The sequence below is a fragment of the Melopsittacus undulatus genome, chromosome 8 (assembly GCF_012275295.1).
Source record: "Melopsittacus undulatus isolate bMelUnd1 chromosome 8, bMelUnd1.mat.Z, whole genome shotgun sequence".
Classification (NCBI taxonomy): domain Eukaryota; kingdom Metazoa; phylum Chordata; class Aves; order Psittaciformes; family Psittaculidae; genus Melopsittacus; species Melopsittacus undulatus.
This window is the reverse complement of record NC_047534.1, coordinates 25,195,153-25,210,135: the sequence shown is the minus strand read 5'-3', so window position 1 is coordinate 25,210,135 and position 14,983 is coordinate 25,195,153. Positions and strand designations below refer to the sequence as shown.

The 14,983-nt window shown below is 38.9% G+C and overlaps 1 protein-coding gene across 1 annotated transcript in view; it reads left to right on the top strand.

Moving 5' to 3' along the window:
- GAS2 (growth arrest specific 2) overlaps positions 1-14,983 on the top strand; it is a 92,467-nt gene that overhangs the window by 44,889 nt on the left and 32,595 nt on the right. The window contains exons 6-7 of the mRNA XM_005150574.3: positions 3,964-4,108; positions 6,353-6,460. Coding sequence (XP_005150631.1) covers positions 3,964-4,108; positions 6,353-6,460 — 253 coding nt within the window. The remainder of the gene's footprint in view (positions 1-3,963; positions 4,109-6,352; positions 6,461-14,983) is intronic.

The window sequence follows — 14,983 nt, the reverse complement described above, 5'->3', positions numbered from 1 at the left end:
CCACAGAGTGCATAAGATTTGCTACAAAATATGTAAACTGCAGTGCTGCTGCCCAGTCTTGCATATAAATTGCAGGTGCATTCATCCATGTGTATCAAGTGAGGGTGCCTTGCCACTCAGTTCCATTAACTAATGAATTCTCTGTGGTTGCAGTCAATGCAGAGGAGGTCCTTGCTTATGCTTAGCATAAGAATTTGTATTGTCATGTTATAGTTGCATTATGGGTCTTCATATTTTTGCTTGGAAATCTGCTTAACTAGAAATTTACCTCTTGGTCAAGTTTGTGAAAAACCCTCACTGTCAATGGAAGCTTACAAAGGAATAGGACTGGCCAGAAAAAAGTTGATTTACAGGTAGCAGGAATTTTCTTATCTCTAAAGCTTGGATTCAGTCCAACATGGCCAAAAAAACCCCAAAAATCAATTTAACTTTCCATGAATAATAAAGAATTCTGATCTGCAGGTGCTTAGTGAAATTGGTTTTCATGATTCTTAATATATCTGAACAAACAAACTGCTTTCAAGATCCCCAGCTTGGAGATAGACCTCCCAGCATCCCAAGACCATGTGATCTGGTTGTATCTGTCAGGAATGCCTGCTGTACCCCAGGTTGTTACTTGGTAACATCCAGCTTCCTTGGTTAGATGGGATTGGATCCTGCTGAAGTTGGTTGAGTTACATTAGGCTCACTTTGTACTGAAATTTGATCTCTCCACAGATCTGCAAGGGAATTAAGGTAGTATTTTACCCTTCCTAGTTGTCTTTTTCTCTTAAGCTTCCATATCTCAGATGTTTTCCGCTTCTGGCATGAAAATGAAAACTGAAGCAATGAATTAAAAATGTTTTCATTATTATTAATTTACCTTTAAAATACTTTTATTTTGCTGTTTACTTATAATCTATATATATTTCCATATGTCATTGTTATATTTTATCTATTTATGTTACAGTATTTTATTTTTACTTATAGCTTGGGGGTCAAATGATAAATGTCTGTCTACTTGTGCCTGGTCTAATATCTCTGAAAACAAACAAAACCCTATTTATAATATTGTAGGTTTCTAAGGTGCACAAAAGCTGTTGAAGGGGAACATCAAGTTAAAATAACTGAAAATTAAATATGGGATGCCAGTTTTGCCTGAGGTGTGGTAAACAGGAGCTATATGGAAAAGAATAGGTGGTTGCCTCCACTAAGCATAGGAAAGAGGATGTTGAGCTGAATTGTGCTGCTTGAAAAAGGAGACAGGTCAGATGTACATTTGTTTTGTAAAGCAAAGCGGGTCTCTTGACAGTCTTAGGGGTCTGCTTTCCAGAACAGGAGCTGCAGATATCTCTGAAAAGGTGCCTCAGTATGTTTTTTTAAGAATAGAAAGAGTACAAGATGCTGATTAAGTTCATACTTTTCTTTGTTTTACAAGCAGAGCAATATGTTCAGAGTGGCCTCTCACAAGGAGCCAGATCTTAGCATGCTTTGCCCAGCTAGATTACTCTTATTCTTGAGTTTATATCTCACATAAATCAGCCTGGGCCTTCTTAATGAATGTAGTGGGATTGAGGCATAAGTGAGCAGGAAGGGGAATTGCTTGAGGAGGGGAGAGAACTGAACTCTGTTCTGCTAAACCTGAACCCATTCAACAGATACTCTGTGGACGAGGGGAGACAGCTGATCATTCAGCTAGGTTGCAGCAACGCTTTTAGCATATTCTCTCATAGTGTCCTTGTAGCCAATTTAGAGAGTGAGAGTCTGCGTGAGTGGACAGTGAGGGGAAAACTGATGTGACCACTTGCCTCAAATGTGGGAGTTCCAAGTGCAGGCACTAATAAAAATAGAATCATCTGATAAACTACCCTGGATTTCAGTTGTTTCTGAAAACAAAATACTGAGGTCATCTGTGAAATCTCAATAGCTAAAATGAGCCATTGTGTGCACCAGCAGTTATCACGTGGGTAGAGTGAGAGCATTTATGCAAGGGGGAAGCATCCTGTAAGATGAAACTGAGCAGTGTCAATACTTGGGGCTATTGCAGTGGATTGCACAGGTCCAATGTTCTCCCAAAGTATTTTGAAGTCAGAGATTGTACAATGGAAAAGAGCTTAATTATATTTTTTGCAGAAAGAATTATATTCTTGGATAAATACTAAACTCTGGGGTGGTTAAACAACTCCCACAGGTCTTTTGAAATTACTGTTGAGCACTTTCAAGATCTTTCTGCTATTGTATTCACTTTTTCCTTGTTAAAAATGGGAAGTGGTGCTCTGAGAAGTCTGTTGGAGATCATGTTACAGTCCAGTGCTGCTTCATTTCTAGTTATGAGAAGGCAAGCTAGAAAAGAGCAGGAAAGGAAATTGTCAGCATACATTCCAGAAAAGAATTTGCACTTTTACGTCTTCCAGAAAAAGATATTTTTTTTTACCATTTCAGCTTTCCAGCAACTTTGCTTCAGGCTGATAAAATATGTGGGGGAAAAAAGAAAGTGTCTATGTTTGTTTGTTCATTGGTTTTAGTTTTCAACTCATCACGGGAGGAATTCATAATGCTGGAAGTAAAAGGAACTTGAAAAGCCTGTCACAATGACAAAAGTTGGAGATTATGAAAAGCATCAGCATTACTTAGAGTGGAGGAATTTTATTTGATGAGTAAGGCTGCATGCAGGTGTAGGATCTGAGCCCAGTGGGAATTTAATGATTTACAGCCTGTCGGCATCTGCAGACAGACAGGAAGTAAATGGATTGTGTGTAAGTGTTTGCTTCAATGTTGGCTGACTTTTCATTAGTCAGACTGCACCAGTTAGAAGCCAATACTAGCACAGATTTGGTTCTTGGGTTTCTTTATGTTAATTTACTAAGCAGTAGTGTGAGTAAATTAAGTTACCAGAAAAACACAAAAGGTAGTATATGTGCTAATGCCCTTTCTCTTACATTTTAAACATTTTTATGGTATTTAGCTTAGATTTTCATATTACTGCACAGTATTCCAGTGTCCAGATCTTTACCTAGGTAAGTCAGCATTTTTCTGCATCTGTGCTATGGGCTTTTCTACTACAAAAGAAAATACAGTTTAATTTTTGGAAGTAGTTTGCTATTAGAAGCCTACCTGGCATAACAATTTTTCCGAGCTGAAGTGTTTTCTGGGGTTTGTTCAATGCTGGCAGATTAAAAAAACAACAGAGGAGGATTATCAGCGATTAGGAAAATGGGATGGCCGTCTAGATTTCTGACATCTGGCCAAGCTCTGCTCCTTGCTGTGAGATACTGACTTAATCACTTGCCATAAAGCTTTCAAAAGCAGTCATTGTTTTCAAGTGTTTTGCTCTCAAAGTGCTGTGCTTGAGATTCCCCATGCGAAAGTTGCGTGCGTTTTTGTTTTGCTTGGAGTTACAAGTGTTTTGCCGCTGTCAGTAGAGATCTATGAAGACTGGCTGTCAGAGGGGTTAGAAAAAGTATTAGCCCCTTCTGAAAAATATTTGCCATGACTCTTTTTATCTACACATTCAATGCAGTAGCTGAGGCCAGGATAACCTTTAATTCCTTTACATCTGGATTTCTTGGAAAAATACTAACATAGAAGTTGTCAAATAACTTGATGTTGGTTGTCGAGGAGGGAAAAAAATAGGCAACTGTAATGAATTTATTGAATTTGAATGTTCTACATGGGATAGCAGTTTTTGAGGCCTGATACTGCTCAAATTCACCAACATATGTGTTGCCAGACAGACAAGTTGTTAAAACCCCGTGTTTCCTGTAAATTTTATTAACTGAGAGCTTCCATCTAAATTTAGTTTTTGTATTCATTTGGAGTGATGGCGTTAATGTTTGATGCATTTAATACACGTTTACTAATGGACATAGGATTTTATCACTGCACAATAGTGCAATGCAGAAACTATAAATTCTTTCCACCATTTTGTTTTAAAACATGTAATACTTCCTAAGGACTACTAATATGTTTGCGTATTTCCAAAAGGTTTGGGGTGGAGCCTCCTGGATTAATAAAACTGGAAAAAGAAATTGAGCAAGAGGAAACACTTTCAGCCCCACTTCCATCTCCTTCACCGTCACCAACAAAGTCTCCAGGGAAAAAGAGCACAGGGAAACTGTTGGACGATGCTGTAAGTTGTGGGAGGAAGTTTCCTCCTCTCTGACCCATTTTGGTATGCACTTGCAAACTTGCAAAGCACACAGCCGCTAAGTTTAGCCTTGCTTTGTGCTGAAGGTCAAGCTCCCTTCTTATTATTCTATATTCTTTTTCTGTTCACTTCTTATTCATCAACTCCCACACTCAGTGTTTTGTCTGAGAAGGGACTGAGTCAGGACTAGATGTGGCCTACACTGACTTGTACAGAATGTTAGCAAACAGTTCTCTCAGCCTAATGCTGATGATGCTGTCCTGTATGTGCCTCAGGTGGCAAAAACAAGAAACTTTTTTTTCTCCTCACTGTTAGAAAGAAACTACCTTATTTGGAATTTCACTAAGCTCTTTGCACTATGCATTTTTCATTTCTCTGTTGTAAACCCTAAAGGAGTGCCTTTGAAACAGCTGGAATCAAATGAAAAGGACACACTTTGAGACGAGGAAGAGGTTAAACTTGAAAAGTACAAATATATTCCTTAGAAAGGAGCAGTTACCATAGTAACCACTATATTACAAGGTGGATGTGCCACCTGGGAGTTACAAAGCATTTCTTGAAAAACCCATGTGCCACTTTGTTGTTACAAAAAGCAGATGGAATATCATGTTGGTTCATTTTATTGAAATACTTTTTATTATTTGATGCAAATAAGTATTATTTTCCCATCTTTATGTTTTGTATTTCTTCCTTAACTTTGCAGAAGCACTCATGTTTCAACAGAATTGAGAAAGAGCAGCTATGTGTAGATAAAGTTACCACTCTTCTTGTAGGAGCAGAACAGAGAATATGAAGGTTGTCTCCAACCACCTCATTTAATTTAGAAAGCAGTAGGGATAGAAACAGAATGGAATTCATCCAGCTAGATTCCTGACCTGCACTGCCCCAGACATTCACACCATAAAATAGCAGCAGTGCTCATGTAGTCCAGACACAAAAAAGAATATGGTTCTGCCCTCTGCTTCCTTATTTGATTTCCAAATTCCACTTGGTAGTACTTCTGTGTTCTTTGGGATAGTAAGGTATTGGAAACCTCAATAGCAGCGTCAGAAGTAAAGGTTTCATTATGCTCTGTTTTACACGAGTATAAATCTGCTTTTATTCTCCATAGGCCCAAGATGGCTCTGTCTTGCTTACACAGTTCAAAACAACCTAGAACCTCCTAGATCTGATTACTCTGGCTTTTTGCTTGCCTAGATGACCCCTGGTCAACCCAGCTGTCAAGGCATAGTTCACACTATCCATTTTCAGCTTCGAACTTTAAGAGTGTTTCCAGAGGTGATAAACATTGTAAGAAATGTTGTAAGGAATGGGGAAGCTACAGCTTCTCTGGGTAATCTGTGCCAGGTCGGCATTCATCCAAGAGAACTGCAGTATATGAAAATGCTGCGCTTGTTATTACTGCTCCTATGCAGTTCTGCAATTTAATATTAAATTAGATTTTCTCAGCCAGATCTATTATTCTGGCGTTCATGCCTCTGCTACTTTCAGGATCACTGAAGAGTATAAAATATGCTTTTACTAAACATAAGTGCCTTTGGTCAAGCTGAAAAAGCAGCCCATGTTGTTAGGGCTATGTACGTATGTTGGCAATGATGGAGTGGAGTAGAGTAGTCTTGAGGCGCCTTTAAATTACCCTTGATAGCACTAATGTCCTAAGGTGGAGGTCATGAAAGGGTAGTTAGCAATGCTGGGGAGCGTCTTGGCATGGATTTGTGATTGTCATTGTTTTGTCCATATATGTTTGGTTTTAAGGTGTTAATGCACTATTTGAAAGTGCCAAGTGGATGTATCTGGCAGGACCTTTTGTTGACAAGCAATATGCTTCTGTATTTATTTATGAGGGTAAACATATTCTTATGACATTTTCATTTTGCCTGTCAGCTATATTGGCACTTAGACAGCTGAGACACTTGACCATTAAATAATGAGAACTAATCTACAAAACCTTGATGCTGAACTCAAATTAGCAAATTTGACTTAAATGGTGCAAATTTTATGTTGAACTGTATAACAGTTGTCTCTGTTTCACCTCATCACGGCTGGAAAAAAATTATTGATACTGGAAGAGCACCATAGTCTGGGATTACAGAAATATTAAGAAAAACTAAGAAAATATCATTAATGCAGACATAGTGATATCATGTTATAGCAAATGTCATGTTGAATGTTCTGCTACACGTGCTACTTTAAACAGTTTCTATTAGTAATGTCTGTGTGTTTTAGGTTAAACACATTTCTGAAGATCCACCTTGTAAATGCCCTACGAAATTCTGTGTGGAGCGTCTTTCTCAAGGAAGATACAGAGTTGGAGAGAAGATCCTCTTTATTAGGGTAAAGGTTTTTTTGTTTGGTTGGTTGGTTTGTTGGGTTTTTGTTGTTGTTGTTTGGGTTTTTTTGTAGTGAATTGCTAGTATCTGCTACCTTCCACTTGGCAAATACTGGCATTGATCGACAGGAGAAAATATTTTCGTATTAACCCACTGTAGTATATTTAATCCATGACAGCATCATAAAAATGATTCAGTCTTTGTTAACTGCTCAAAGGGATTACTAACATGTAATAGATCCTTCTAACTTTAGGTCATTGAATTTGCTCTTTGATCGATGGCAACCAAAAATATTCACAAATGGAGATGGTGACTTCCTCTCAGTTTGTCTTGAAAGAACATCCACTGCCTTAAAACAGCCTTTCTTCCACTTGATTTTGACTAGTACTGTTTAACAGGTCAGGAAACAGATCAAAAGCTTCATGATCATTGAATTGCCAAGTCATGATGAAGACATATTGCTAAAGTAGGGTGAGAAAACATTAATATCTGTAGTACTGCATTTGATTAACAGGCATTTCCAAACCCTTTGATTAACAGGCATCTCCAAACCCAGGGTTTTATTTCAGGTTTCAGATGTAGTATATGAACTCACATAGAATAAAGTTAATGGTTAATATAAATATTTGCCAGCGTTAGTATGAGGCTGAATTTAGCACAAATATATTATCCAAACAACTTCAAACATCTTTATTTTCTCTATATATGCTCATGGTAATAATAATGAAAATATGCTAATCATATTATTCCTCTAATAGTAGGTTAAGACCCTGGTTAATGCTATGCTTCTTTCCATTTTCCTCTCCACATGTACTGTCCTTGAGTAGTGACTTGAAAAAACAATAGCACTTGCTCTCAAAGAACTGTTGCCCCTATTTTGCTAAAGGCACACAATTGTGACCTGATAAAACTGAGGATTTAGCACTTGTGAGAACAAAAGAAGTCAGAGGGAATATTTTCCATTGATAGAAATCAAATTCCTAGTTCAGCAAAACATCAGAGTGCTGCTTCTGTAATAAACTTATGCTTAACTTACAATGAAATCAAATTTAGATAAGGATTTAGGTATCCTTATCATGTGTATCAAGTTGAGAAGGCGTTTAACTGTTGTGCTGAATGGGGATCGAGAGCTCACAATTAATTTGGTAATAGCTCAGACAGAAGAAATACAGGATTTGTTACAGTTTGTGATTTACCATGCTAGTATGAAGGATTAATAGCTTTTCACTTTCATAGCAGTGAGACTTTTTTTAAGTTCTGCAGTATTTTTAGGTACAAGCTTCAAATGACTTTGAAGATGTTAATGATCATGAATCGTAGAATCATAGAATAGTTAGGATTGGAAAGGACCTGAAGATCATCTAGAACCTAAGATCCTGGTAATCTGGCATAGTTCAAGACTTATATTTTCTTCAATATGATTGTAATGTTAAATAACAATATGAAAGTATTTTTAATCTTCTAGTTTTAAGAAACTTAAGTTTTTTTTTTTCTGCCAGAATAGTGAGTGTCAGATTCCCTTTTTCTGGCTTCTTTATTGTGCAGTATAGTCCAAGTCAGATTTCATTCCAAGTTTGCAAACATAACACCCTTTTCATATCACGCTACTGCATTCCAAGTTGAATTGTGCCAAAAAATACCAGTAATATAGATTAGACATTAAACTGCAGCATTAGAGATCATTCCTACTAAATTGATTCCAATGGAAACTTACCATGAATGTTAGTGGGAGCAAGTCAATATTCCTGGGTTTTAAAAGTTGTCTTTTGCTTTTGCTTGGTTTCATCCTCATTTTGGAACTCTTCACTGGATCACAGTAAGTTTTTACTCTTCATTCTATTAGCCTTTCTTTGGAATCCCTTGGACACTTGTAAGAAAATACAGTTGAGGTGTGTAGCTGGCTTTTGATTTTGTTGATGTTTGGCACCTCATTTGATGCCACTGAGTTAGTGCCTCCTACATTGTATGTTGTTTATACAGTGTGAATCAACCAGAAATCATAGAATCACAGACTGGTTTGTGTTGGAAGGGACCTTAAAGCTCACCCAGTTCCAACCCCCTGCCATGGGCAGGGATGCCTTCCACTAGACCAGGTTGCTCCAGGCCCTGTCCAACCTGGATTTGAAATATACCATTTGTTAATAACCCAACATGCTCCAGTTGAACTGGGATCAAAAGTTTTACTGTTTTAAGTTGGCTTAGTATATCCATTACTGTCACTATGAGCTTGCTCCAGTAACCTGTATCAGGGAGCAAATCTGTATAATTTCATTGATGCTACAAGTATACCATATGATGAAGCATTCCAAGACCTAAGTTTAAAGTGGAGTTAACACCTATTAATTGCTGGTTATGATTTTTTTAGAAACAATAATAATATCCATAGCAAATTTATTTATTAACAATAGCCATTAAAAAGAGTCAGAGTCCCTCCTTTTGTTAATTTATATCTGTATATAAAACAATTTGTATATGAAACATGTATCTATATATGAAACAAAGATATATATGGAACAGCAAAGAAAAACAACCTGTCAGACCATAACTTCATGCAAAAAGAAAAAAACTAACAAAAAAACACACAAAAATTTACACGTGTCAATGTAAAGTAATTTCAAGGAAAAAAAGGTTTGGACTATGTAGCAAAATATGGGGGGACAGTCCTTCAAAATTTCTTTTGTAGTGACTACTTAAAGGTAATGGTCCCATTAAAATTACTTCCATAAAGAATTATGTTTTTTAAAGAACATAAAAATGGAAAAGGTTTACATTTGAGACGAAAATAAACCATGGCAATCCATGAAGTAATGGAAATAATGAAAAGACATGAAAACGCTAAGAAAATAAATGGAAATAATGAAGAGCCATGAAAATACTAAGAAAATGAAGTCTGCTGATAAAAATGTGTGTCAAAAAAGTAGTTTTTTTTACGTGGAAAGTAGTTCCATAATCCTAAACTGAGCATGCTTCCCATAGTGTTGTGGTGGCTTAGATGCTGAAATTTTGTTTTCAATAAAAACTTACTTGCTTCTGAATACTTTTTCTTTCCTGACATACAGGAATGAGAGAGTCTAAATTCTGCTTACGCAAAAATTGTAGATGTGTTTTACAATGATGGATTGTGTTAATAACTTGCAGTAAATGAAATTACTAGCTTATTTAAATTGAAACCTTGGGTTAGAATAAGTCAATTATTTGCCTGTTCCCTCTTAGATCATGCCATTATGCTATGAAGTGATTTAGGAAACATAAGCCTCAATCTTTCAAAGTAGAACTGAATTAATAACCCTATTTTAATGAATAAAGAATAACAAGTCATGAAAACTTACACTGCACAAATGCATGTTTTATAATGTGGAAAAAAGAGTTCCAGTGTTTCAGGTGTTTCTTGCAGAAGGCAGTAAAAGAGTTGTTTAGATTAATAGATTTTCATAGTAAGAAATGTCAGTCAGGCATTAAAGAAAGGTATTTTTTTTTAAATAATTTAAGTGAAAATATCCTTCTCAAGCTATCTTGTCTGTATTGCATTGTAAATACATAAAGATGTGCACTTTCCACAAACTAGCAAGTTTCTCTCAGAAAGATCTGTTCTATTGGTCCAAACCAGTAACTTTGAAATCATTGGGTTCTGCACAATGGAAAAATAATTTTTGTGCAAGTAGATTCAGATTAGATCATTTATTCGATCCTGGCTCTAAAACCTGTCATTTTTCTTATAACTTGTAGGTATTCTATGCCTTGCAGACCAGATGACAAGCATGTGTTTGCTGCTGTACTTTTTGACTTTCTACTTTTAATCATTAGTATCACTTAGCATTAGTTTGCTGCAGTAATAATAAAATGGTTTTTTAATACTTGCATTCTTTAAATCCCAGGAAATTAAAGGCATTATTTGCTTCCTACACCACCTATGTAGAATCTTTATTTTGGGATTTGCTATCAAAATGTGTGTGTAATCCATATGTATACTTACATAAAATCATTCTGCAGACAGGCTGATGCATGTTATTGCCTCTTCCTGCTGCAGAAATGTGATTGTGTATAAATATGGAAGCATGTTTTATTCCAAACATCCAGGTAGGGATGATATGCCATCTATGAACTGGAAATAAGGGAAGATGGAAAGCAGATAGACTCTACAGCTTTCAAGATTCAAATGTCACATGGCTTTTGCTTGGTGTTCTTCTGCTTTTTGATTTTGCTTCAGTATCATTTACCTGGTTTTTATCATTTTCCCTATTCAAAGAATTTTAACAACTTCTCCCAGGCCTGTTCACATCTAGTCTATAAAAGTTTACCCTTTTAGCACAGAATTCCTTCCCTAGAGATTTACCCATGTCAGGTAACTTTCAGGGATGTTTAAAATTTCAAAACCATAAGGAGTTTTAATTGAATTAACTCCAAAGGAGATGTAGTGGGATTTCTGGGAATCATCTTGTAAATGAATTCTGAAAATACATCTTGGGCTTTAGACAGGGACAGTCATTGGCCTCTTCTTTGGCCTTCTAATCTGTCTCCTCATGCTTTTTAGACAAACATACTAATTCTTAAATGTAGACTGCAAAAGACACAGGGAAAGGCACGTCTAAAGTCCAGCCCTTATTCATCTCCCAGATGTAAGGTGTGTTTGGAGACCTTCTGGCAGTGGGTGGCTGGACACATTTTTACTACGTGCCAGTTCCTCTCCAGCTGCTTTGTGCTTATAGAGTAGTTGGCACATTTCAGTCTGTTTTATGCCAGTGAAGGTGGGATTCTTCCCAGCATTCTTAGGCTTTAGTTTTTGTTTAAAAAACCTCAAACATCCTTAAAGGGCCAGTAAAATTCAGTCCCTAAGAAAAGTTGTTGGGCAAACAGTGATACTGAACACGTCAGTGGGGTGACTGGAGCAGTCTTTCCTATAGGACAGAAAACTGTTGTCTTCTTTACTGTGCCATTAATCTGTTGAGTGACATTGGGCAAACCCCTGCCCTCCCCAAATTAAGTTACAGCTCATTTGTTCTCCTAGTTACAATTTCTCTCCTGCTTCCCCTTTATTAGTTTTATTTTTCTCATTTATTTTTTGCCTTTTTTTTTCCTTTATTTTGCCCCCTTCCTGCATTGAGCCTTTGTTATGCAGGCAGATAAACCTGTGGCCATCTTTCTGTTTACTTTCTTGTTGATGGTGCTGTGTTTGCACTGGGCACAAGAGCAGCTACAGGTCCATGAGGACTTGACATTTCTAGTTAAGTGATTTGCAGACCTTCACTGAGGATTAGACAATTCCCTAAAGTACATGAAATTCATTATATTTTTTCCTCCTCTTGATGTAATTTCCTGTATTTCTTCCTTGACATTCTTCTTTTGCGTAGCCCTTCATTTTAATTTAGTGTCTGATGTGTTTGGAAGTTAGGAAGCCAATTGTGAGCAAAAATGCTTTGAAAGGATTCATTATAAAGTTATTGACAACCAGCTTTGTGTCCATCAAATTCTTAGCTGCTAATTTAATGGAAAAGTGTTTGAGTTACTGCTTTTTACTTTCATCCAAATAGTGTTCTTGTTAGTCTTGGTTGAAAATGCTTTGACAGAACATATCTCCAATGCAATACTCTGATTCAGTGGAACTGACAGACTGTGCAATAGATAAGCAGTTTGCCCTCACTAGCTTAAACCTGTTCATCTCAGCAACCTCATTCTGTGGACAATTCAATGTGGGGTCTTTAATTCTCAGTATCTGCCTCTATGCAATATTGCACACTGAGAGATCGACTTGGATGTTTGAGAAATCTTTAGCAGATTGCATTGTGCACTTTCAAGCAATCCAGGAGATTTCTCGATTGTGTGGAAGACAACTTCCTTCTGCAAGCAATAAAGGAGCCAACGAGGAGAGGTGCCCTGCTTGACCTCGTGCTCACCAACAGGGAAGGGCTCGTTGGAAATGTGACTCTCCAGGGAAGTCTTGGATGCAGTGATCATGAGATGGTCGAATTTGAGGTCCTCAAGACAATGAGAAGAGCATGCAGTAAGCTCACTGCCCTAGACTTCAAGAGAGCAGACTTTGGGCTCTTCAGGAACCTGCTTAGCCAGGTTCCATTGGATATAGCCCTAGAGGGTAAGGGGGCCTAAGACTGTTGGTTAATATTCAAGGATCACCTGCTACAAGCTCAGGAGTGTTGCATCCCAACTAGAAGGAAGTGCAGCAGGAGGGGCAGGAGACCTCCTTGGATGGATAAGGAGCTGCTGAGAAAAATTCACAAGAAAAAAAGAGGCTTATAAAGGGTGGAAGCAAGGACAGGTGGCCTGGGATGAATACAGGGATGTTGTCAGGGTAGTTAGGGACCAAGTTAGGAAAGCTGAGGCCCAATTGGAGCTAAACTTGGCAAGGGATGTTAAAGATAACAGGAAAGGATTTTATAGGTATGTAGCGGCTAAAAAACAGACTAAGGACAATGTAGACCCCCTCCGGAAACTTTCGGGAGAACTGGCTACACAGGACTTGGAGAAGGCTGAGGTTCTGAATGGCTTCTTTGCCTCGGTCTTCACTAGCAAAGGTTCTGACTGCAGCACCCGAGTCTTGGAAGGTGGACACAGGAACTGTGAAAACTTAGACCTTGGGCCCACTGTAGGAGAGGATCTGGTTCGAGACCATCTTAAGAACCCGAATGTACAAGTCCATGGGACCTGATGAAATCCATCCGCGGGTCCTGAAGGAGCTGGCAAATGAAGTTGCAAAGACACTGGCCATCATATTTGAAAAATCATGACAGACAGGTGAAGATCCTGATGACTGGAAAAAGGGAAATATAACCCCCATTTTCAAGAAGGGGAAAATGGATGACCCAGGGAATTACAGACCAGTCAGTGTCACCTTTGTGCCTGGCAAAATCTGGGAGCAGATTCTCCTGGAAGGCATGCTAGGGCACATGAAAAACAACAAGGTGCTTGGTGACAGCCAGCATGACTTTACTAGGGGGAAATCCTGCCTGACCAATTTGGTGGTCTTCTATGATGGGGCTACAGAACTGATGGACAGGGGTGGAGCAGTTGACGTCATCTACCTGGACTTGTGCAAAGCGTTCAACACTGTCCCACATGACATCCTTGTCTCTAAATTGGAGAGACATCAATTTGATAGGTGGACCACTTGGCAGATAAAGAACTGGCTGGATGGTCGCACTCAAAGAGTTGTGGTCAATGGTTCAATGTCTGGCTGGAGATCAATAACGAGTGGTGTCCCTCAGGGATCGGTGTTGGGACCGGTCTTGTTTAACATCTTTGTCAGTAACATGGACAGTGGGATTGAGTGTGCCCTCAGCAAGTTTGCTGATGACACCAAGCTGTGTGGTTCGGTTGATACGCTGGAGGGAAGGAATGCCATCCAGAGGGACCTTGACACACTTGTGAGGTGGGCTGATGCCAACCTCATGAAGTTTAACCATGACAAGTGCAAGGTCCTACACCTGGGTTGGAGCAATCCCAGGCACAGCTACAGGTGGGGCAAAAAGGAAATTCATGGTAGTCCTGCGGAGAAGGACATGGGGGTGTTGGTCAATGAGAAAATGAACATGAGCCAGCAGTGTGCGCTCGCAGCCCAGAAAGCCAACCGTATCCTGGGCTGCATCGAAAGGAGCGTCACCAGCAGGTCGAAGGAGTTGATCCTGACCCTCTACTCTGGTCTCGTGAGACCTCACTTGGAGTATTGTGTGCAGTTCTGGTGCCCTCAACATAAAAAGGACATGGAACTGTTGGAACAAGTCCAGAGGAGGGCCACGAGGATGATCAGGGGACTGGAGCACCTCCCATATGAAGGCAGGCTGAGAAAGTTGGGGCTGTTCAGCCTGGAGAAGAGAAGGCTGCGTGGAGACCTCATAGCAGCCTTCCAGTATCTGAAGGAGGCCTACAGGGATGCTGGTGAGGGACTATTCATTAGGGACTGTAGTGATAGAACAAGGGGTAATGGGTTGAAACTTAAACAGCAGGGGTTTAGACTGGATATAAGGAAGAAATTCTTTTCTGTAAGGGTGGTGAGGTACTGGAATGGGTTGCCCAGGGAGGTAGTGAATGCTCCATCCCTGGCGGTCTTCAAGACCAGGTTGGATGAAGCCTTGGGTGATATGGTTTAGTGTGAGGTGTCCCTGCCCATGGCAGTGGTGTTGGAACTAGATGATCTTAAGGTCCTTTCCAATCGTATTCTATGATTCTATGTAATACATCTTCAAGGAGTGTAATGTTTTAGTTCTTGAAATGGCTAATACATCTGCAGTAATTTCCTGCCAAGATATTTATAATTTAGGCTCCTAGAGTTAAAGTTATAACAACTCTATTTAATGGAAAGAGAAATCTCCCTTAGGAGGTGGCTCAGAACAGGAGGTTAGGGTAAGGTGTTCTGAAACTGTATGTGCAATATCTTTAAAAGCATCACCTCAAAATTCAGCTGAGTTCCTTAGCAATGCGCTTCAAGGGCAAGCCTTTGGGGTGTGCTCTTAATGCAGCCAGTATCTTCAAGAGCTGAAGGTGGCAAAGTGAAACCTCCCTGGGTACCAGCATTTCC